This window comes from Aulonocara sp. 'chitande type north' Nkhata Bay, linkage group LG4 (assembly GCF_057382095.1).
Source record: "Aulonocara sp. 'chitande type north' Nkhata Bay isolate Kocher_YH1m ecotype deep benthic linkage group LG4, A_spYH_male_GT1.1, whole genome shotgun sequence".
Taxonomy (NCBI): Eukaryota; Metazoa; Chordata; class Actinopteri; order Cichliformes; family Cichlidae; genus Aulonocara; species Aulonocara sp. 'chitande type north' Nkhata Bay.
In genome coordinates, this window is record NC_141347.1 from 20,968,916 (window position 1) to 20,993,888 (window position 24,973).

At 40.3% G+C, this 24,973-nt stretch overlaps 1 protein-coding gene across 1 annotated transcript; it reads right to left on the minus strand.

Moving 5' to 3' along the window:
* Positions 1 to 5,937: 5,937 nt before the first annotated feature.
* cacng1b (calcium channel, voltage-dependent, gamma subunit 1b) lies at positions 5,938 to 23,291 on the minus strand. Its single transcript, XM_086289070.1, has 4 exons — positions 22,755 to 23,291; positions 12,725 to 12,799; positions 10,644 to 10,781; positions 5,938 to 10,237 (listed from the first exon to the last, which is right to left on the minus strand). The coding sequence occupies exons 1-4, from the start codon at positions 22,993 to 22,995 to the stop codon at positions 10,005 to 10,007; spliced, it is 687 nt and encodes a 228-aa protein (XP_086145196.1). The 5' UTR covers positions 22,996 to 23,291; the 3' UTR covers positions 5,938 to 10,004.
* Positions 23,292 to 24,973: the final 1,682 nt, after the last annotated feature.

Genomic DNA, 24,973 nt, shown 5'->3' on the forward strand with positions numbered 1-24,973 from the left:
AGCAGTGTAAAGTACAAACAGATGAAGCACTGGTAGTGCTTTGCACTCTTGCGCGGGGTTGGATTGCCTTATTACAGGTCTATCTCCTCTCAACAGTCACTACCGATCCAAGTCATTAGACAGCAGAGTGCCTGCTTGAGAGCGCACTGGAGCAGAAAGATATGGAAGGAGGGTGAAGGGTGAGGTGGGGGAGAAAGAGAGAAAAAGCAGATAAAAAGAAGGAGGAGATGAACCAATGCCTCACTGTCACTGCCTGTAGAGGAAAGGAGAAAGGAAACGGGAGGAATATGAGGGGAGGAGAGAAGAAGAGAAGATTGAAGCTGACTCAGAGGAGGCAAAACAAAGAAACAGGGTGATTAATGAAAGAAAAACAGAGGAGAAAAGGGAGCGTAATCTGCTCTCAGGCAATAGAGGGAAACGTACAGATGAAGGAAATAGAGAAAAAGATCATAAAGCAAAGATGAGAAATGGGAAAAGAAAGGAAAGATAAAAAAAATCTGGCTGAAGATAAGAAAAAGATAAGATACAGAAGATATGGAAGGTGTGGGCAGAAGGGAAAGACGCACAAAAGAATGACACAGTGATGAAGACGTATAGAAAACGACCATGCATCAGAAACAACGAGACAAAGGCTGAAAGGAAAAAAATACAGCCGAGTGGAGAAGCAGAGCAAACTGTGGTAAAAGATGTACTTCAGGCCAACTCGAGTGTTGGTGTCACTGTCTCTGAGGTGAAGAGCCTGTAGTTCAGTAGAATAAGTGAACTATCCTGGTAAACACTGCTCTCCCTTATCTTTGGACTGAAGTGTGCATTCAGCCAAGCACTAGGAGAGTGTGTCTGACATCTGAAAAATGCCAACGGGCAGCATACTGGATCCCTGAAACAGTTTGGGTGTTGAAACTTGGAACTTGCAGTGCAGCACGTATAAGATTTTTATTAGGACTAATTAACAGACATAAAATCTGTATGTGGGGTTCAGTTTCAATATATTTATGTTAACAATCTGCCTTAAGGCATTTGATTATCTAATCAGCCACTTCTAGATATTATTTGTTGTACTTCTCCCTTTAAATGTGACTTTCTTTGCCATCATCCTTATGTAGCTGTGATGCTGTATGGATGCCTTTATGGACATGAACTGTCCATTCCAATCCCCACCGTTAGCGAGTCATCAAGTGTCTACTTGTGTCATATATTGCAAGTAATTGCCACAGTGCCCAAGGGTCTGTTAAGACAGGGACACACATGCATTAATAGGGACAGCTTGTCACGCCCACACATACAAACACTGTGCATGACACATTTCAGCTCTGATGATTTTCTGGGATAAAGAAGAATGATAAAGTTACTGAGTCTGCAGCTCCGCTATAGTCGGGAGAATAAACATATTAGATTACTGTCTAATGTAATCAAAATTAGTTATAAAGCACTTTATATACTGTTAGGCATTTGTTAGGTACACCTATTCAATTGCTTGCTAAACCACATATCTAATTGGTCAATCACATTGCAGCAGCTTAGTGCATTTAGGCATGTAGACATGGTCAAGATGACCTGCTGATCTTCAAACTGAGCATCAAAATGAACTTTAAATGACTTTGAAGTTGGCATGGTTGTGGGTGCCAGACAGGTTGGTCTGGGTCTGTGGGTCTCGGATTTTCAAACACAGTCATCTCTAGAGTTTACAGAGATGACTGTGGTCTGAAAAAAAGAAAATATCCAGTCGGTGGCAGTTCTCTGGGTAAAAATGCTTACTTAATGCCAGCGTTTAGAGAAAAATGGTCAGACTGCTTCTAGCTGAGAGGAAGGGGAAATGGTAACTCAAATGACCACTTGGTACAACCGAAATTCGCAGAAGAGCACCTCTGACACACAACACACAACACATCGAACCTCAAAGATGACCACTAGTGTTGCTACTCCTGTGATCTAAAAAAAAGGAAGTGAGGCTACAATTTTAAAGAGCTCACCAAAACTGGCCAATAGATGGTTGGAAACGTTGCCTTGTCTGATGAGTCTCGGTTTCTGTTGTGACATTCAAATGTTTTTTGTTTTTTTTTAAATCATAAACACTAAAGCATGGATCCATCCTGCTGTGGATCAAAGGTTCAACTGGTGGTGGTGGTGTAATGGTGTGTGGCATCTTTCTTGGCACATTTTGTACCCTTTGTTTTAATGCCACAGCCAACCTGAACATTGTTGCTGACCATGACAATCCCTTTAAGACCAGTGTACCCATCTTCTGATGACTGTACTCAAACAGCTGACACCGTCACCAGATCTCAATCTAATAAATCACCTTTGGGATGTGGAGAAACGGGAGCTCGACATGAATGTGCAGCAACTGTGTGATGCAGTCATGTCACTATGGACCAGAATCTCTGAGGAATGTTTCTGGCACATTTTTACATCTGTGCCACAAAGAATTAAGGCAGCATTGACAGTACAAGAGGGTCCAACCACTAGTAGAAAGTTAAAGTGAGTACAGTTAAAAGACAGTCAGCAAACACTGATAGACAGAAAAGACTGACATCTTTAGTTTTGCAGACTGGCCTAGACATACTGAGTTGCGAGTAGATTCATAGATCAGGTCAACCATACATTCTGGATATAACTCTCTAAGAACCTTAAAATTTATGTTTAAAAGAATTAAAAGTATGAAAACTACTGGGAGAAAGTGAACTGAATGCTCTCAGCTCCTGAATCTGTGTGTGCAGCCTTGACTGTGACATATTACTGTTAGGATCATGAGATCACATGAGCTTTATGTGCAGTGTTTGGACCTGATAGCCTATTACCTTTGTTTATTCATTTCATTCTCGCACAGGCATTTTTCTTCTGGTACAGGTCATATATACTTGGATGAGAGATGTTTGTAATTCAGTATTGTGTGGCGGTCTTACTCTTGTTTCTGTCTGCTTTGCAGTGTTTGCTGCTGGCAGTCTTTAGGCGCTCGTGTTTTCTTTTGCCAGTCAGTCTCCATGGCAAACTTGTGTCCATCTGTGCTTTTCAGGTTGTTATGTGTTTCTCTGCGCTGTCCTCAATTCTGTTTCTTCATTTCATCCTTTTTTTCTCTTCTGTATTCACCCATCTTGTAAGAAATCTAACCCTGTGATTTTAGCCTTTTTGCCTGCTTGTACTCTCTGAGGAATAAGGCTGAATGGGAAAGACTGGTACTGTAATGGTGGTGTGTAGAGAATAGTAACAGCTTTGACAGCACTCAGTCAGAGGTCAGGAAAGGGAATGACAGCTCTACATTCATAGCGGTGACTCAGAGGACCGGATGACTGCTGCAGACGTCAGCTTGTTTTTGTCAACTAAGTGAGACAAAGGTGAGATAAACTATGGCACTTCTTTGACCACATCTCTGTTTGGTTGCACCTTTTGAGGGTTTCTAGCAAGACTTTTTTTTAACCACTGACATTTAACACTTACACTTATTGGTCACTTCATATCTCACAGCTTGCTAGTACTGGAGTGGACCATCATTTGCTTTCAGAATTGTGAAGAATCAACAAGACGCTGAAAACATTCCTCAGAGATTTGAAAGGTTCTTTACAGGACTGAGATTTGGTGACTGTGGATGCCATTTGAGCACAGTGAACTCATGCATGTTCAAGAAGCCAGTTTGACATGATTTGAGCCTAGTGACATAATCATGTTCCAAGCATCAATCAGAAGATGGGTATACTGTGGCTATAAAGGGATGGACATGTTTAACAGCCATGCTCAGGATGTGGCATTTAAGCAATGCTCAGGGGCCCTCGTGGTTTGTATTGCAGACCAACTCTGGATGGTGCTGAGACTGTGACAGACTCACTGCAGTATTCTCCTGAGCATTAAGTGTCACTAGTCAGACAAAAAATCTGCATCAGCGCTGGAATAGGAGTATAGGAAGCTGCAACAAGGAGCAATCTAGTTTCAGTTTTGCTATATTGTATTTGCCTTGGGAGTCAGATGTCAGAACTGGGAGTTACATCACTTCTGAGAGGGGTGTGTTCCAGTAGAAAGGCCACAAAAGCAAGGAAAAACAGGATTTCTTTTGGTAAGCTAGCACCACTCATGCATCACTAGCAATACAAAAAAGATGCTTCTTTTGCTTCTGCTTTTTTCTCTGTGCTTTAAAACTTCAGCACATTCACTGATAGATGGATGGACAGCGATCTGTGTATGGATTATTTAAGGAGTCACAAATCACAAGAGTGGCAGAACAGCTTTTCACTTTTACCAATGTTTACGTGTACTGCTACCATCCTGAAATCAGGATGAAATCAGGGTTGGTGGGGCTTCCTGGACTTTCTGAGTTTGAAGTGAGGACATACTTGAAAATTCTTCTTCAGAACTTGGAATTTCTGAATTCCTACTTCAAGTGGAATGCTGCATTTTTCTCCTTTTTCAACATCTCCATCTGTATAATATTTAAATATGATATAAATCTATGCGCTGATGCACTTATATATTATGAAATGGTAGTAAAAAACCACCACGATTGTACACTTTAGCACACCTGCACTGGTCAGTCTGCCTGGGGGACATTACAAATATTGAGAGATGTAAGACCAGCTGAAACAACACCAAAGCATGGCTCACAGCTGATGTTACATTGCTTCTGGCGGTCACCACAGTTTGTGATAGTGACAACAGCAGGTATAACAGATCCTTAAGACATCAAAAGACATCAAATTCTGTACAATTCAAATCTCACAGAAGAAAAGATGACTCATCGGATCAAGCAACTGTTACTAATTTGCTCAATTTTGGTGAGAATGTTGCAATTATTGCCTTTGTTTTCTGTATTTAGCAGACAGGAGTGGCACAGGTACAGCAACTAAAAGGAAGACAAGATACTCGTCTTCATTCCTCGGTTATTATAATAACTGTTGCCTTCCTCTCAGCTTGAAGCAGTCTGACCACATACTCCTCTGATCTCTGGCAGCAACAAGGCTGAATATTTTTCTCTTTTTCAAACCATTCTCTCTGAACCCCACAGATGGCTGTGTGGGGAAAATCCCAGTAGATCAGCATGTCTGAAATGCTCACACCAGCCTCTCTGGCATCAACAACCATGCCATGTTCAAAGTCTCTTAAATCACTGTCTTTCCTACTCTGATGCTCAGATGTCTAAATGCATTGACTTGCTGCCATGTGATTGGCTGATTGAATATTTGCCTTAACATGCAGTTGGACAGGTGTCACTAATGAAGTGACTGGGGAGCTAAATCAGTCCAAGTTCAGTTCTCACTGGACAGTTGTGCTTCTCTACAATATAAAAGCAGTTCAACAAAGATTGTATTAATTTTTTTTTGTAACCAAAGACAATCGAAAGTCTAACTATAAGTGGGATGCAATGATAAAGTGGAATTTACTCCTAAAGGCATCATTGCAGTTGCTTAATTAACTATGACGGAAAATCTAAAATCAAACAAATGTAGGATGTAGAAAGCACATGGGTGCTCTTAGTATATGCTCTATCAATGCTGTTCTCATTCTTGTAAGGTAAGTATGTCATGAATGATTTAAAGATTTTCATCCATCCATTACATCCACTCCTGAAAAACCTTAACTTGCTGAATGTTAGGCGTCTGAAGACTTTCCAGTAGGTTTGTCTCTCAATTCAAGCACATTTTCTGGTTGAAAGCTTCCCTGAACGCAGTGTGTGAATGTGTGCATGAATGGGTGGATGACTGGATATGTAAAGCGCTTTGGGGTCCTTAGGGACTAGAAAAGCGCTATATAAATACAGGCCATTTACCATTCACTATTAATTCAGTGTTATTATGATTGTACCACAGTAACAAATGTCTCAAGTTGCTTTATACTGTAAGGTAAAGACTCCGTGGTGCTGAAGACACTGTAATTGTAAAGGCAAAGTGAAAAAAACAAACAAAACGGAAATACAATGAAATGTTTGGTCAAGAAATGACTTAAAATACCACTTTTATTTTGAAATAAATAAACAATCCACTTTGTCACTCTAAAGCTAAACATATCAAAACATAATAGGAGGGAAAGGCCCTGTTTTATTAGTATTGATATGATTTCAACAGTAATGTAAGTACAGAGGCACTAGCATGATTAAGCATGAGTAATAAATTAGTAGACATTTGAAGGTCAATGTGGAAGAATATACCCCCCAAAAATGTAAAAATTCAACATTTACTTGCACAGAAACAAAGAATTAAAAAGCTTTACTCAATTTTTTGATGAACATGATCTTATTCTTTAAAAAAGCTAATCACTGACATATAAGAGCAATTTTACAAATCAAAAGTAAAAATTACCTTGTTTATATAATTACTGTATTAACACTGAGTCAGGCTTTTTTCACAGAACTGGTATAAATGCTTTATTATACATATTATTATTATTATACATGTCTTGAGTCATTCTTTGGCTGTTAATTATTTTAAAAATGTGATGTCCAGATTCAGTCACAGGATCATTTCACATCCTCATTAGTGGTTAACAAAATGAAGATACATGCAAGTTTTATTTAATATTCCTAAAATACAAAGGTGGATATTGTACTGGTGAAAGGAAAATGGGATTGGCTCTTCTTGTGTTCTTGAGTGAAGCATCATCATTCAGGGATCTTTAATTTTGCTGTACCTGCACCAGCTGAATAACTCCGTGGCTGAGTGACTCACTGAGAAATAACATATAAGATGTAGACAGTTTTTGTTTTTTTTTGGTTAACATTTTGTTACAAAACGACTGCCATCAGGTAAAATCAGGCATTGGAGTTTTTGTTGTTGCAGAGATCATCTCTGATTCATTTCATCTGTGAAACTGAATAAAAAGCCACATCTTTCCGATCACGGTTTTCTTTAGACAGCTAAGATATAAAATTCTTCATCATTCGAATTACTATTTTACATTCAATGACAATACTTTAAAAAAAACACGACTTATTCTAAATATTTGTGACCCCATAATGGAAAATAATCCCAACAAAAATGTGAATACTGCACTGGAATGAAGAAAAAAAAACCAAACAGAAATCTTAATGGTCTTCCTGTTTTGTTTTTGCTTTTAAAACAACATTACTATCTGGAGCAAAACTGGAACGATGGCCGATCCCGTTTAAAGGTAGACAAAAGCTTTGGCTCTTTAGTTTGGACAGTTTTTGTCACTTGTTAATTCAACCAGCTGTTGTTAGGTAGCACTAGGACTATTGATAAATTATAATTATTATTATTAAATTAATGTAGATTTTTAAATGTTCACAACTGATAAGTTGTAAGTGACAATCCCCTAAATAGTTAATAAATAAGCAGTGGATTGATAGGCTGGAGCTGCTGTTATGGCTTAGTCACACTGGAGTAAAAATAGTATGGCAACCTGTAGTATACTCGTAAATGACTGGTTAAAATCAGTGGTTGCCTGGTGATTGCACAGATTTTTATCTTGTTTGGGGGGGTGACTTGGAGACTAAGATTGCAAGTAGCTGTGATGACCAGCTGGTTGCTCCGAGGTTGAACGTGCAACACCCTAAACCTCTTGGTGACCACTCTCCGTGACCACTTTCAGGATGATCGCACAGGCTACCTGGTGGGAGGAAACTGGTCTCCAAGTAACTGCGGTCTAACTTGGACTGAGTGCAAATAATTGCCTTCTAATTCATAAACACAGACAGATTGCCAAAACATTTCAGTCAACAGGGGACACGACTCAGCTGGTTGCCAACTGGTTTTATTCTGGTTCTATTCTTATATAAACGTGAAGTTGCCGTGTGTCATGCTGCTGGTAGATTGCTGTCCAGCAGCAACTATGTCACTATTTGTGAATGTCTCTTTCATATCTACGAGGTTCTGGATGAATTCTGAATGTAAGTAGTTAATATGAATTTCTGTGTACATAAACAACAGGTTTGCAGCATACGGTAACACATTTGTGATTGCCATATTATCACAAACAGATGTAACTGCCAACTTGAACCTATTCAGCTGCAAACTGATAACAGATTGACTCAATCTTATTGCCATTTTATCACCGTCTTGATGCACCAAAGAGTGCGATTGGTTGCAGACCTGATCCCCCAGTTCATTCAATACAGCACTCATTGAACACTGTATAATTTTGATCTTGCTGTGTTCTGCTGGTTCCCATAATGTGACTGCACAGACACCTTGCCCATCACTCATGCAGACATCTGAAGAAAAGAAACCACATTGTTCTAGTGTGTCACTAGTTTTCAAGTTTAGAAGATCAGTCCAGCATTTTATTCTAGGATAACTGTTTAGTTTACATACCTGAAACTAAGTATTGGGACCACCACCCAAATTCTTTATATATCGAGTAAGATATTGCTGTTATATATAAATAATCAGCGATGTTCTTAAAATTGATGTTTGCAGTGTTTTAACTACTTTTTTCTGGGTCTCGACTGACAACAGAACATTTCTAACATACAAAGCACAGGCCAGAGGTTCAGCAGATATTATTGACAACAGTATGGATCAGAGCTGCTAGACCTAAATCACCAGACATCTTGAACAGTGACTCAAAAATCAATGACTTATGTCAACAAGGGAGTATCCGGGATGCGGTGTCTCTCTCACGATGATCAATGGCACAGATCGATTGTAGAAAGTTGGAGGAATGAAAAGGCTGCCGACCATTACAACTCATTAAAGCGTGTAAGCTCACTCTTCCTATCTGTTGTGGTGGGGTACAGATTTAGTTCAGTCTTTCTTAAAAGAAAAAAAAGTCAGTCTTTCTTTTTCTGATTTATTTGTTGAATTTCAGTATAATAATGCATTTGAAAATGATCTTACTTTAATAAGGACTCGATTTACTGCAGTTGGACAGTACTGGTGTCAGATAAATCACCGATGACCAGATGCATTATGAATGTATATGTAACTGCCCAGCAGTTTGGACTTCTTTACAGGCTAATGTGTCACAAACAACTAAATGTGATGTGCAAATGAAAAAGAATCTGTCTACACAGGACATAAAGAGCATTCCAGATGTTTTTTTTTAATGTGTTACTTCTTCCACATTTGTACAAAGCATACCATAATACTTTAGGCTGATTCATTCCTCAGTTATAGCCATCCACTTGTTGGATCCAATATCCAGTATTAAAAAATCAAACTGCTGATCTATTATATTTACACCTCATCAAAACCTGGCATTATATAGGCTCTTGACAGTGACCCCTGAAGACCCAGTCACACAGGCCTTGAGACCAGCTGGTGACGGCCTAGCAACCACTGGTGCCTGACTGATTGGTGAATTGTTGCTCGAGGTTTCTGGCTGTCACTGGGGTAAATTGGTCACACAGAACTATACAGTGTTGCACCAAAATCCTCCTTACAATTGCTTTGGTCAGTAAGACACTGTCTTGGCTGCCTGTAGTTTGTGTGAAAGATGCTGACATGTCGGCACTAGCCAAATATAGGCTAAGCAGAAAAACTTCAGACTTAATTTCCTTTAATGCAGTAACATTTCAGGAATGATTTACTGGTTGACATACAGACAAAAATGACGAAAAAAAAAAGCCTGGGACTGTTTGAAGGAATCCAATCTTCAGATGTCACACAGCTTTTGCCAATCATTGATTTATTTATTGTCACAACGATATTTACTTCTTTCTGGTACTGTAACCTAAGTCATAGTTACTTGAAAATATGAATTTTAAGAAAAATAGGAGCTTTTAGAAATACAGAATAAAGATGAGTCTTGGCAAATCAGTCTCAGATCTCAGATATAACTTACCAACTTTTAAACAGTTCTTGGTCCCAATTGTTCTACAACGTGTTGATATTTTGTGTTAATATTTTGGTAAACACTGAATGAAACCAATGGATGTGATCATGAGAAATGATGCAGAAAATCTTTTAATGCTTTGGAAAATTGATCGCAATAATAACAGAAAGAGAAAACATCTCCTTTCAGAGTAAAGTTGGTTATAGTTACAGTTGTTTGTGTGTGTGAGAGTGTGTGGGTTTTTTTCTTTCTTTTTTTTTTTAAAGATATAGCTGTTACATCACCTGTGGCTAATCTAAGGTGTCAGGCTCAGCGTCCATGCATGTCTCCCAGGGGTTACGTGGCATGTGAGGCATGGAGATGAGGAGCAGGGCGACTCCACTGAGGATGAGCAGCGTAAAGGAGGCACAGGCGCAGGTAAATGACCAGGAGTAGTAGTATTCAATCCAGATGGTCTCATCACTGGCGATCATGCGCTTCACAGACTGGCGCATTACTTCGACAGAGATGATGATGCAAAGGCCTGCATGCCAGAAAGAGAGAACTGGTTATAATCGGCTTCAGAAAAAGCAGATGCTTCATTTGCATTCATGCCATTTGTGTTGTCAAGACGGTTCAGTCAAACGCTGTCACAGTTTCTCGTTTATACTAGAAGATTGTCAGTTTTATTTTAAGTTTGGAACAGATCGGCGCTCACACCAATCATAGGTAATTTAACACTTAGATATTTGAAATTGTCACCTCAGAGAAACATCAACTCTATCGGCATTTGACACCTCTCTCTCTCTGTCTCTCACAAACATGAAACAATTTTATTAACTCTGCATAAGTAACATTTATCACCAGTGAAGAGGGTGTGCAACACAATGACAATGACACAGCTCATATTGAGCTGTAAATACAAGGCAAAATCATCTGTAATAGCTGACCTGCAAAGGCAAAAAACATCCCAGCAGGCCGGAGCAGATAGTCCCGCCCTTTCCCAAAGGAGAAGATTACACACAGGGTGCCCAGGATCATGAAGAACAGACTGAAGATGGCAATGGCTGCTGCTGAGATATTGTACTCTGCAGAAAGAGAAGAAAAAAATTAGTAGAAATTAGTAAGAAGTAGATGAACGAAAAGGGGAAACGAAGAGAGGGAAAAATACAGTAAACACGGTCGTCTTTGAGAGCAGGGGAAGAAGAGAAAGTGGAGGTGATTAAAAACCGAGACAGTGGGTAGGAACAGAAGGGGAGGATTACAGTATCGTTTACATAATAATTGTTTCAGTATTGCGCTCAGCCGAGTTGTGTCACAGATAATTAGCCTTTAAATTAGCCCCACTTTTAAAACAACAGCCATTTATCCAAACTGGCAATAATGCCGCTTGCATGACAGATAAGATACTGAAGGCTTATAACAAGATGATTAGAACTTGTCGCTCTCTTCCCGCCCTCTTTTATTTTGTCTGTTTTCCAGATAAAGACAATCTATTCTTTTCTTCTCTGTAACACTCCAGCTGTGACTCAAATGATCCTTGGAGCGTCCTATTCCATTTCAGCACCCTGGCTGGGGAATAACACCGAGTGTAAAACAACCTTACACTCCGTCTTTCCAGTGCAGGTTGTTTTTCAGGACTTTTGTCTTAGTGTATGAAGGTATGTGAATGCATCCCAGTGTTTGTACATTTCAGACACAGTTACCTGTTTGTGCCTCACTGCTGAACAGGTATTTTCAGACAGTCTGAATTTGATGTTGTTTCTTGTATTTTATTCTACGTAAAGTTTTCTGTTATAATTTCTTTTTAGACTTTAAAAAATATCATATATATTGTTTATTGCATTTGGGGTTTTTTTGGTCTCAGTGTTGTAAGTGATGTTTCCAGCCATACTTGTATGAAACATATTATAAATGCCTTTACATGGAGTCATATAAGCACCATAATAAAGCATGAATCTGTAGAAGTCAAACACGGCTCAATACACCATAAAAATCCACACATAAAGCAGCAACTATACCCATAAATATTTTACATATATTTTTTCATGTATTTCTGCACATATTATTATCATATGAAAGTATATTTATCTTGTATTATTCTACTACAAGATAAAACTATGAATTCTTGTTTTTCCCATTCATCTATTTTTTAAAATATTCTTGATATTAGCAAATTTCATTAGTGTTTACAGGGTACTGTAAATGTCCTGCCCTGTCTTTACACTATATGGACAAAAGTACTTGGCAAGCTACAAATTACACCTACAGGAGCTGCTCAGCCATTCAAACCCCTGCTACGAAGCTCCTGGCAGACAGTTTTGCCAGTGTTAAGGCTGCAGGAGGTTTGTGACTCTGCAGTCTTTGAGTCAGCAGAGTAACGGTGACTTATACACACCATGGCAACCCTGGTTTGCCTATTTGTGGCTAAACACTTCCATATAACACAGCACTCAGTTGGTGATGGAAAATCTAGGAAGAGAGAAATTCAATGTGCTTTTTAGAGTGACCCATTTTTTAATAGATGTTTGTAAAGGCTGACTTCATGGCTAGATGCTTGATTTCATACACCTATGGAGATGGGACCTAAAGCACCTGAATTAAAAAACTGAGAATATATAGTGCATACTGTGTAGTGCATATATACATATACTGTACCCGTGGAGCGTACCTATAACGTTTATCTAAAGCAGTGTTCTCTAAATGTATATCTTTATGTCTGTGTGCAGTGTGTCTTTCTCTCTACCTGAAGTTAAAAGCATCAGCTTGTCATCATAAGAAGAGAGTCGCTTTTTCACTGAATCACATTTACTTTGAAAATACAAAAGGGATAAAAAGATCAAATCTGAGGCTGTAGAAGATTCATTTCTCATCTGATTTCTGAGAGAAATGGTGTGCATTGTATTTATGTTAAAGCTTTATCTTATTATATGGAAAATCAAAAGGCAAACCACAGCGTTCTGCCTGTTTTTTTCAGAGTTGGATGCTGTTGTAACACATGTAGCCTGTGTGGCTTTGAGGAAACACCCACCTTTCTGGGTCTTGACTTCAAAAACTTCAGCTTCCTCCCCCGACGTAAAGTGTTTGAAGTAGGAGCAGTTTTTTGCTGCAGAGTAAGAAAGGATGGGGAAGAGAGGTGAGAGAGAAAGAAAGAGGGGAGATGAAACAGGAGGGTGAGACAATAGTGCTGACTGAATCCTTGTAGTCTGTTAGAAAACCATATGAATTAATTACACACACACACACACACACACACATACACACACACACACACACACACGTCTGGTTTGCTATCCTCGTGGGGACATCCCATTGACATAATGCTTTCCCTAGCCCCTAACCCTAACCATCCAAAATGAATGCCTAACCCTGACCCTTACCCTAAACCTAACCATAACCTAATTGTAACCCTGACACTAAAACCACATTTTGAGTGTGAAAATTGCTTTCAACCCCGAGGGGACCTGGATTTTGGTCCCCACGGTGCAGAAACTCCCCACCAGTATAGTAAATGTCAGATTTTGGTCCCCACACACGCACACGCGCACATACATATACAAAACTATGACAAACTAAACAGGGATTGTGGTTTGTTGCATTTCTACTAACCTAAACCTAGTTTTTGTCCATGCTGTGCTTTAAACTACCTTATTTATCAGCTATTATTCTATCAATAGACTTTATGAAACTCATGCCTTGTGTATCTAGAACTAATTTCACACGCATGAAACACCTGATAATCATACTATACTGTAACTTGTAACTTTTTTGGAAGTTAATTATTGTTAATATAAATCTGTGTTTTGTGTTCATATACAATGTTCTTGATTTATTACTTCTAACGAGCAGTATTCTGGACTTAAATCTTTATGTCCCTTTGCTGTGAAGGATGGCAATTTTCACAGTACAGTCTGTGGGATGCTCTAACGACTCCAGTCCACACCAGAGCTGCCGATTGATCACACTGACAAAGCTGAACAGCTTCCACCTACGTAGATCTGGTAGCAAGGTAACATTACTGACTGACATTTTACAGTTATGACTGATACACTACATTAAATGGTGCATAAGACTATTGTGAGCACACAGTGCTCACAATAGCAAATGTTTCTTTTTGTAATACTGTTGTGACAATGAACATCTAAACATCTAAACTCTGTGTGTGGCTATATGTAAAGTGGCAGCCCACAAGGGAGGTTGAGAATGAAGATCCTGTGGGACTTCTAGATGCAGATGGATCCAGATACAGATGATCAAGCTGATGATGGCTAACCAAGTGTGCATAGTAGTAGTCGACAAGCAGAGGAAGAAGGTCATAGTGACAGATGTAGTTATAACGAATCATAGCAACATCAGAAAAAAGGAAGATGTAAAGTCTGAGAAGTGCCAAGTGCCAAGGGTGAGTGGTTCCATCAGATCCCACAAACGACATCTGAGATCTCTGTCCAGTAGAGCACAGTCCTAGGAACAGCAAAGATGCTGTGCAGGACCCTTAAACTCTCATGCCTCTGGCAAAAGACCCGTGTTTGAAGGATTAAGATTGCCCACAGGGTGAGTGGAAAATCTGATATATATTGCAAATAAAATGCTGTTAGGCTTTTAGGCATGTACATATTGTCAAGAAAACATACTAAAGCTCAAACTGAATAGGAATAAAAAGGAAATCGAAGGAACAGATGGGCTGGTCTACTGGCATTTTCTCACACAACCATTTCTATGATTCGCAGAGAATGTCCAAAAAAGAGAATATATCCAGTGCCCTGGGTGAAAATGTCTCATCGATGCCAGAGGTCAAAGAAACTTGTTACAAACAAGGTATGCAGAAGAGCACTCTGACCACACAACACATTGAGCCATGACGCAAATAGACTACAGTAGACAATTTATATGGGCTCATCAAAACTGGAGAATAGAAGATTGGAAAAACTTTGTCTGGTCCGATGAGTCTCGGTTTCTCCCCCGAAATTCAAATGGTCAAGTCAGAATCTGACATAAACACCATGAAAGCATGGAGCCTTCCTGCCTTAGTTCAAAGTTTCAAACTGCTGCTGGTGGTGTAGTGAAGTGGGGGAAAGAGAAAGAAAGTAAGAGCTGATACTTTAACTTGTGTTCTTACTGTCTTGGAGCAGCTGTGACCACATAATTTCCTTCCGGATTAATAAAGAATTCAGTTTCTGATTAATTTCTTGGCGCACCTTCGGTCCCTTAGTACCAACTTCGCAGTATTTAAACACCACAGCCCACCTGAGTATTCTTGCTGACCATGACCATATGGAAAAGTTATATATATAAATCCTATAAAGTTTGTATCTGTCTTGTATGAAACTTGTATGAAAAGCATACAAGAGTGAAAACAGATATAAGATCCCTTGGAAAAATTATATAAATGAAACTTGTATGTTTTGGATACTTACTAAAATAATATATGAAAGTAATGAGAAAGTGGCCCCTTTCATGAATAAATCATATAAGCCTTACATGAAGTAGGCCACATCTGATGCAAGTCAAGATTTTTCTTTTTCTTTTCCATATGGGTGTCCACCCATTTATGACCACAGTGTACCCACCTTTTAATGGCTGCTTCCAGGAGGATATTGAATCACTCAGATCATCTCAAACTGATTTCCTGAACATGACAATAACTCCACAGTCACCAGATTTCAGTCCAATTGTGCATCTTTGGGATGTGGTAGAACAGGAGATTTGGATCATGGATGTGCTGCAGACAAATCTGCAACAACTGTGTGATGCAATAATGTCAATACGGACAAAATCTCTGAGGAATGTTTCCAGGACCTTATTGAATCTATGGCATGAAGAATTAAGGCAGCAATGAAGTCAAAACGAGGTCCAACCTAGTACCAGCTAGGCATACCTTATAAGGTGGCTGGTGAATTTATGTAAATTAAATAAAAAGAAAGTAGTCCCAAGTTTGCTTCTTTCTTTTACAGGTAAGCTAATTTAGACTGTAAAATGCTAGCATTCTCCAAATTAATGCTAAGTGGTCGATTAAGGACATATGAAAACAATTCAAAAACAAACAAACAAACTTAGATGTATAAATAAGAAACAGCCCTCCATGTCGTTTGATGGTGACCACTACAAAAAGGTTGGCGTCAAATATTCTCTGCTGCACAGTTCTGTGGCGTCCTTAATACTCACAACACTTAAAAAATCAACAATGATAATGGCTGAAGTTCCTCTTTGGCTTTATGATCCCAGTGTGCTCAACACCCCCTCCAAGTCATAGCAGTGTTCTGTGGCGTGCCATCATCTTAGAATAAAGTTTATACTTAAATCCTTCACTGTCTCCCCTGTTGGCTGTATTCCTCTGAAATGAGTTCACACCGATTTCTACAAGGGAATGATGCATCTCTGCACTTTGCTTGCCCAAACTCTGCTCCTTTGACCACAATCTTCAAAATAACCTCATAGCTGTAGAAAAATGATTCCTGGGTGCAGTCATTTCCCACACATTTATCTATTTGTTGCCTCTGAAGGCAGCTTGGCTGAGAGCGAGAGGTGGAGTGGACCTTAAAGGCCAAGCGAGTGTCCCTTCGTTCCCTTCTTGCTGAGATTAAACCCATAAAGCAGACAGGTGCTTTCTCTGTCTACACAGAGATGGACAATGTTTGTGTGCCGGTGTCTGCCTATATGTCTGCGTGTGTGTGTGCATGTACTACGTGTGTGTACCAGGCAACAGTGGGGCTGTTTGTTACTCGGGATGAGAAAGAATCACTAAAGAGGTAACCTAGCAACAGGCTGCTGCAGGTCTTGGCTAGCCTGAATGCTATTTGCACATGTAAAAGCATATCAAAGGGACTGTGCTCGTATGTGTGAGCGTGTGCATGGGTGTGTGTGTGTGAGGCTGGAGGTGGGGCCGAGGTCAAAGAGCAGCACAGACATTATACAGATATTATTAAAACAATATATTATATAATACACAATAAATTCTTTTTATCGGTCATCTCTCATTAAGCGTTTTTATCTCTGAGGCTAATCTAATCTGACTTAATATGTGTTTGTGTGGCTGTGAGATTTTCTCCTGTCTCTCTGAAGACCATTATCTGCCTTCCACACAAAGATAAGACAAATAAAAGACCCTTAGAATTACGCAAAGAAGCTCCAAAAGACAAAACCGCTCTTTAATTGTTTTATCCTGATTGAGAGTTTCAATGTTGAAAGTCATAAAAAATGGTTGTTGCTAGTCCTCTGAAGCTTCCCCGTCTGTTTGCAGTTTATGTGGATAACAGTGATTTATCCCCTGAAATTTGCTGCACTTTTAAGTAAGTCTTTGATTTCAGTCTGTTTTCTTCTATTAGCTGTCACTAGCTGCTCGTCAAAAAAACAAAGTTGAATATTGTCCAACTGCTGCCCCCTAAGCGCCAGACATTCGCAGACATTTTTATAGCCTGTGTTGTGTTTTCAGGCTGTTGCAGACTTGAATTCAGACAGATACTTCCAATAATTAAGTGTTGATTAGAGATCTAAAACATCTCATCATACAAACACAGCGAGTCAGGTTGAACCCGGTTCAAAAGCAAAGTTCAGTAGATGCTTGATCACACCTAGCTGTCTACATTCATCTAATGCATTAAACTGATATTTTGTTTATTGTGAAATGGTCATAATGACACAGCCACTCCATTTCAACATAATAAATAGACTTGAGAACGCTGGATACTTTCTCTGCTTTGGGCCAGATTCTGCAAACCCTATAGACTGTAAAGTATATAGTCACGATGCTGCTTTTACATGAGCAAGACAGCTTGGAGAAATAGCTTAACAATCTAGATGGAACACAAATGGTGACAATACAAAGTCATTAAAGAGCAATGTATTGTTTTTCCCTCCAGTGTGGGCAGGATTTAACAGTGCTCAGTCTCCATTCTAACAAGCTGATGACCTCTGTGGAAAGCATGGAAATAATAGAGCCTCATTGTTAATGTTGCAGCATGGAGCTGTAGCTACGCACAATGTTACGACACTTTCAATTAAAATTTAATCTAATTCCAGTAACCCTTGGGGAGTGAAAGTTTATGAAACACACTGTAGCACACAACTATAAGTGGGATTTATGTATTTTAAAAATAATACACAGATGTATGTGCAATAAATCTGGAAAAATACAGGTTGATGGTTAACAAACTAAGTCATCATTATGACTTGTATACCTAGTACCTAACAGATATTTCACATTATGATCTTTCAACTGCATTTTTTATAATGTAAAAGCTTTAACAGAACTTGTTTGTAGCTTCAAAGTTAAATCAGAGCCTCAGATTTTTTGTTGTTGTTGCAAAAGTAGCATGCCAGTCTCCACATAATCATTTTTGTTACATTATGTGATTTGCTGATTCATTGAACGAAAAAAAAAGATCATACCACATAACTAGAAAAACTCAAAGTGTTAGAAGATGAAAAGTCCAGAGAATAAATCTCTCTTTTCCTCATTGCTTAAAACAGACAGAAGACAGGGCGGGCAGCTCAACACATTTTCTATCCGAGGTGTCAAAAGCCGCCGGCATCGTGGAGATATGCATACGTGATTCATCAAAACAATTTAACCGCACTGCTGCTTTGTGCGTGCCAAAAAATTGTAACTTCTGTTGCCAAGTTACGGTTACCCTGTTGTTAGTATGATTGCAATCCAGCACAAACATTAACATTTTGAATTTTAGCAAAAGCACGCTGTCCACAAATAGTTAAAAAAAAAACCCCAAATCAAGCACGATGGTTAATCTAAACAGTGAGCATTCACAGAAGAAGAGAACATCTGGGTGCGTATCATCGACCTTGCAGTCAGGGTAATGTGGAGATTTAGTTCCAGGGGAGAGTGATTAGGACGAGCTATCGCCTGTCATTTTAGTTTCACCTCTTTCCATTAAACTCTGCTGCTGCCACCTTCTATCTTTGATGTTCAGCTTCCAATTTACCCATTCCTTACTCTTCATCCTCCTCGCTCTACCTGTCACTATGCCCGTTTCTTTCTTCCACCTTAGCTCTTCCTTTCAGTCTTCCCCCAGTTAAGCATTCCTGTGGTTTTTGCACTACGGTTAAACAGAATTGCTTCTATGTTTTTAAACATAATAATCTAGAAGATTGTACAGAATTTGCTGCAGGATTGTCAAAGAAAACATAATATTAGGTAATTAGGAAACTGTTCTGGTTTTCTAGCTAAACAGAGCGACCGGGTAGTTCTGGGTCAATGTGAATGGGATGTATCATGGTGGTATTTGAATGGCTATTCTACCTGAGCACCAGTATCTGGGACAAAACAGCACAGGAGAGTCCTCACTACCGTCATGTCTCCTGTGTGTGTCCTGACCTTTATTATGAAATTTAAAACAGTAATGTTTCTTAGTCCTCTGCTCATCCTGCAAGCGACACCAGCCCTGAGCTCTGTAATTTCTTTTTATATATTTCTAATTTACATATCGTGGAATGATTCATCTGAAATTTTGAAGCTGCCAGTTTTCTGAATACCAAATTCCAGCGACACACCTCTGCAGTTTTGGGCTCTGCGCTCAGAGCGTGGTTGGAAAGAAAGAGAAAAGGGTGGCTCAAGGGGATGTTGGTGCTACTGTGTCTATGAATCGAGGGCATTTGAAAGGCACTGTGTCAGAGGCAAGCTTTTATACTTGAAGGTGTTTTTTGGAGCTCCAAAAAAACACCATGATGGTTGACCTCTTGGAAGCACTAAAACATCATTGATAATGAACTCTTCTCCCTCGCTTCTCTGAGCACATATGTGAAGGAACACATACGTGCGCACAAAAGCACCATTTGTGCTCTTGATTTCCCAGCCGAGCTGCATGATGCGATCCATAAAGGGTTTGTTTGGTTTTTACAGCACTCAAGCTGTCATGCGTCATTTGTGGGAAGCTAATTTCAAAAGTCATTTGGGTTCACTGCTTTGCTGCCGCTGTTACGCAACCCCTTTCGCAAAAGCTGTGTAATTGTGTCTATATGAAAAAAGGGGTTTGTGTACGCTCCTCATGACGACTGACTCCCCCTCTGTTTGGGGAAAATGCAAATCTGTGTTATTAAGTCCAATAACTGCTGCTTGCTTGGGTATACTCTTCATGAAGGATGTAATCTGTTATAGCGCACTCATGAGCAACCTGTTTTTTTTCTTCTTTTTATGCTTGACACATTAAATTTAGAAGCAGATAAGGTAACACAGGTGTTAGCCAGTCAGCCCCTCTGCTTGCTTTTGCTTGTCTTCAGAATCTGGCATGCTTGTACATATTCCACATATTTTGGTGTCATATTTGTCGCCTGGACTAATAAATCCTAAACTATCAAAGTAATTAATTAGAACTGCATGGCCAGCCACACTAATTGGATTTTAGCTGTTGTCTGCAATCAATTAGAACAGTCAATTTTACTTTTCAAGGCAGACCTAGTTGCACGGTTTTGTTGCCTGGCTTTTTAAATTCAAACAAAAGCCCCCTTATGTAAAAAAAAAAAAAGACACTCGAGTATTTTAGGCACATACAATGTGCGCTCTACCTAAACCCTCACCGCTCAGCCTCATAGCACTCCATCAAGAAACAAGAAGACCTCTGAAGGCAGAGGACGGCTGTTTCTTCCGCAGTCCTCTCTCGCCTCATGTCAAACTGCGCAGACCTGGCAGACTGATCTGGTGGATGGAAGTGGAGAAAAGCATCTCAGAGGATGCGTTTTGACACCTTTTCCTGGGCACTGGAGCGGGTCAGTCAGCCTGGTAAGGATGTTCAGTGACACAAAGCACAAAATAGGCTGACCAATCAGCGTCTTGCCCTGCGACGTCTTTGGATTACAGTGCATAAAAGGAAGCTAGAACTAGAGAAGCACCGCCATGCCTACAGAGAGCAACAGGGTCACAAATGAGAAGAGATGGGCTTGTGTAACCAAAACTATTCAGCCTGTCGTGGGAGTAAAATGCTAGGGCAACCACACACCAAAACCTCTTAATCTTTTCAGTTGATATAAGAGTGACTCATTTTCTCTCATTACCCAGATGTGAAAGCATCATGGTGGTTGTGGGAATGTAGCCAAGGGGTGTCTGACAAAACAGCTGGTATATTTTTTTTGTTTCTCACTGCAGACCCGGAGAAATGGAAACAAACTTAAGGCTAAGCTGAACTCTTGGTGTGGCGCCAGAGAAGCACTTGAGATTTCGCACAAATATTCCGACACTGTTTTAGTGCTTCTGTCAGGCTGTGATGGTTGTGACTGGATCATTTGTCAGACTACATGCTGCCCTTCATGCATTCCACAGGTGACTGACTTGTCCACGACGAAAACAAATCCCCAGCAAAGGTCTTAAAACACAAAAATGTATCTGTGACTGTTTTTGCAAGGTGTTCAGATTTTTATGACAGGTAGCTGTCACACTTCTTTTCCACCTGCCTTTTGCCTCCACCTCAATTTGCATGAGATACATGCAGTAAAATAAGGTGCAGCATCATCTTTCCTGACAGAAAGTCCCATCTCTCTCCTCCATCTTCAGACTCTCTAAAAGAGCACCCAGTCTCGCTCTCTCCACATGGGCATTCCTGCCTTTACACGCCCAAGCAATCGTCTGTTTCTTTCCCCCCAAGTCTTCTTCATTCCTCCTGAGTCTCCCAGGTGTACTCTAACTCATGAGCTGGAGCGGGAAGCCACACTTCATTAAGGCCTGCGCTGATCCTGAGGTGCTGAAGCCGGAGGCAAAGTCAATGACAGAGTCAGAGCGAAATCTTTCAGTTAAGCTGCAAGGCACGCACACACAGCCAGAGGCCAGGGAGAGACACTCTTTACCCCCAGGGCTGGCTCTGTTCAGAGAGAGTTTCTAATTAAAGACTTTTTTTTTTTTGGTGGAAAAAGAGTCTTAAATAAAAGCTTGACTTGTGTTTTTGACTTATTTTCAGAGTTACAGTATGAAATGTTACGCAAGTATCCAAAAGGACTTCTAAAATGACTTTGAAAATTACCTGACTTTTTGACAGATTTTGCACCATCTTTGGCTCTCTTGTACTTTTGCTTTCTTTTTTTTAACAGCTTGCAATTAATGGAGTTCTTTCCACAGCTGAGTGAATTTAAGCATCCTTCAAAACGCTGTTTATCAGCGGCATCAGAAAAAAATCCTTAAAAATGGCTCTCTAGACAGTTATATGTCTATTTTGATCAAAGCCAGTTGCAAATCTGTTTTGACACTATGAGTCAGACAAGACAAAAGAGGTATCAGTTAAAAAGCATCCGAGCTTTCATTTTAATATAGAAAGAGTCAGACTGTATTTTGACAAATGATGTAAGACTATGCTGTTTTCTGAGAAACAGCAGGGAAATTAGAGGAAAAGGCTGTGAGATAAACTGACTTTTATTTCTCTTTGTACTCTGAAGGTTGAAGAGCCCGAACGGAACAAAATCAACAAAGTCGTGTTAACTGTGAAGTACGGCAAAAAAATAAAATAAAAACTCCATTCGCACTTCCGTTGCGAACTTGACTTCAGCCGTTGGAATGTGCTTAATTGGCAGTCTGTTCAGTGACTTCCTCTGAGGAAGATAATAATGGTTCGCTGGGAAGCTGGTCATAGAGCTGTTAAACATTCAGTCCAAGCACATGTCCGTGTGTGTGTGTGTGTGTGAGTTTGTGTGAATGCATGCACACATGCCAGCACGTGCCAACATATGTGCTGGCATGTGGCATTGTATGCGTGTGAAAGGAGAAAATAGAGAAAGGGACAGCTGCACAGATGGAAAAAAAAAAGCTGACCAGCACTGCTGCAGGCTCACACTGACACTTGAGCCTCACACGTTTAGAGAATGGGTTTGTTTCCAGTTCCTCCTAAAAATAGTTTTAGGAGGAATGAATTTTTTTCTTGGTATTTTATCTATTCAATTATATGGTTTTATAGAGCTCTAATTATTATTCACCAACTCCAATCCACATGTCACAAAGTTTTCATCTTCTCACTATAACTCCTGAAAACTCAAGCCAGGAAAGCTTTCCATCAGCTACCACACAACAAATCCACAAATCAGATTAAATTAAAGATAAATAAGACATGAAGATCACCTTGACCTCAACTTACCTCCAGGTAAGCTGATTGGCCCGCAGCCTTTGCCCTGAGGGTCCTCTTCCACGATGAAGATGCTCTTCTTGCAGAGCCTCCAGAGGCCAAAGTGGGCCGCCTCGCAGGTGGCGTTGAGCTTCTCCACCCGGGGGCTGAGCACAGCCCAGTGGTCAGTCACCACCGCCGCCAGCATTGCTGACATGCCGACGACGATCACCACGGATGTGATTTTGACCTTGGTCGCCTGCTCCTCGAACATGTTTGTGGTCTTTTCCGAGCCAATGACGCAGGTTTGCACGTCCCTGCGAGTGTGCGAGTCAGTCAAGGTTGTCTTTGTGCTGTTTTTCTTCAGGTCCTTGGTGTCAGATGTTGACTCTGGAGGTTCCCACGTCCAGACTAAAGCTTCACTTCACTGCTGGTGTCCTCTCCTTCTCTCCAAGGCTCTTTCTTTCTCATTCTCTGCTTTCTGCCTGGTGGTTGGTAAAAAGGGGCCAGATAACAGTGCCCTAGTTTCTACCTCGCTCCTCTCTTCCTCTCCCTCCCTTGTCGCCTTTAGTGAGCTGAGGCCATTCAAATATAAGTAGACGATGTACCTGATAGAGCTGACACCTGTACACTAAACACTACCCACCAAGTGGGTTAAGATCAGATGCTTTCAGTTTAAGTTTTGCTACAGTCTGTTGATCATCTGTACTTTTGCAGTTTGACTGCAACATCAAAGATGATACAGTAAAAATCTCTAGCAAATGTTGACAGTGCTTTTCAATATTTCACTGATATGCCAAATACAGATCAATCCATCATTTATCCAGAACATTCACTCTCCCATCTCTCTGTCATATTCTTATTCAGTCCAATCCATTTCCAGCTCAATTGTCTCAGGCTCTCTGTGCCAGGGGACTCCCGAGGCAAAGATGTCCTCTATTAGTTGTCTTCTGAATAAGCTGATCTACTTATTTAGCCAATCAGAAGTCAAGGTTTGACCCAAGGGTCCCACCTGATGCCAGCAGCTGATCCAGATACAGAAAAACACAAAAGAAGCCTCTAAAATTTGGGGTTTATTCGACTGACAGAAGAGTGTTATTTAACACACGTGTGTGTGTGTGTGTGTGTGTGTGTGTGTGTGTGTGTGTGTGTGTGTGTGTGTGTGTGTGTGTGTGTGTGTGTGTGTGTGTGTGTGTGTGTAAAGACTGAAATCCTACAGGTGTCTTTGGAAAGCTGCACACAGAAGTGTTTTCATCATACCCCAAATCTGATTTTATACAAAATGCTTTTAGAGGTGTAACCAAAAAACAAAATATGACACTGTTTGAAGATGGGGGAAAAATCTGGTAAAGCCTGATGCACTTCAAAGGCACAATCAACCATTTTCCTATGAAAGGCTTGAATAAATGGACATGCTTTTAATAAACCACTGTGACCCACATTAGACAGGACTCTGGCCCATTTTCTGTCCTGCAACACTCACACAGCTCTGCGCTATTAAACCACTGAAAGGCAAAACATTAAACCAAGAGCACACAAAAAAGAAAAAGTCAGGGGAAAGTCGCTTGAGAGGATGAAGGATATAATACTGGCACACCAGTCTGATATCTCATCTTCTTAGAAATGAACTTAATGTGTGAGGATCAGAGTGTTTTGTAGCCATCAGTAACTAACTCAACCTAGAAATTGATCATAAAAGATAAATCATCTCCTATCTGTCTTAAATAAAGAACACCCACTGTGGGGGGCCAGAGGAGATGAAAAACAGTTGTGTTCATTATCGCATCTCACCTGCAGCGAAAACTGCTTTTTCTCCCAAAGGGCCAGTCGCTCGTCAAGTCTGTGAGAGCAGCCACTTGTCTCTAACTGTGTAATAATAGTGTCTTTTGGTGCTTCCTGTCTTGCAGCGTGGCCCTCTGACCTGCTTCATTTGCTCGCGATCCCCCGGTGACTGTGGAGAGACCAAACACCTCACAGCGGCGCAGTCTCTAAGCAACAGCCGTGTCATACTGGAGGGATCACCCCATGCCAGTCGACCGGCGGGGAGAGACACTGAAAAGAGATGACAGCATCTGGCAAGAAGGCAGCTCTGACTCACTTGTGAGTGCCACTCGATGGATTGTTATCAGCATTACCGGGAGTATCACATGTGAGCCGTCAGTGCTGGAAATGTGCAATGACAGTAACGAAACGTACAAAAGCACCTCTCCTGAAATCAGGACTGCCACGTCTGAGCTCAGCAGTGATTAACT

Bases quoted from the DNA above. Each gene is read 5' to 3' on its own strand.
- cacng1b (XM_086289070.1), bottom strand. From the start codon at position 22,995: ATGTTCGAGGAGCAGGCGACCAAGGTCAAAATCACATCCGTGGTGATC. The intron at 10,782-12,724 runs GTGGGTGTTTCC...CTCTTTCTGCAG, and splicing joins TGAAGTCAAGACCCAGAAAG to AGTACAATATCTCAGCAGCA. The intron at 10,238-10,643 runs GTCAGCTATTAC...TCTGGCATGCAG, and splicing joins GATGTTTTTTGCCTTTGCAG to GCCTTTGCATCATCATCTCT.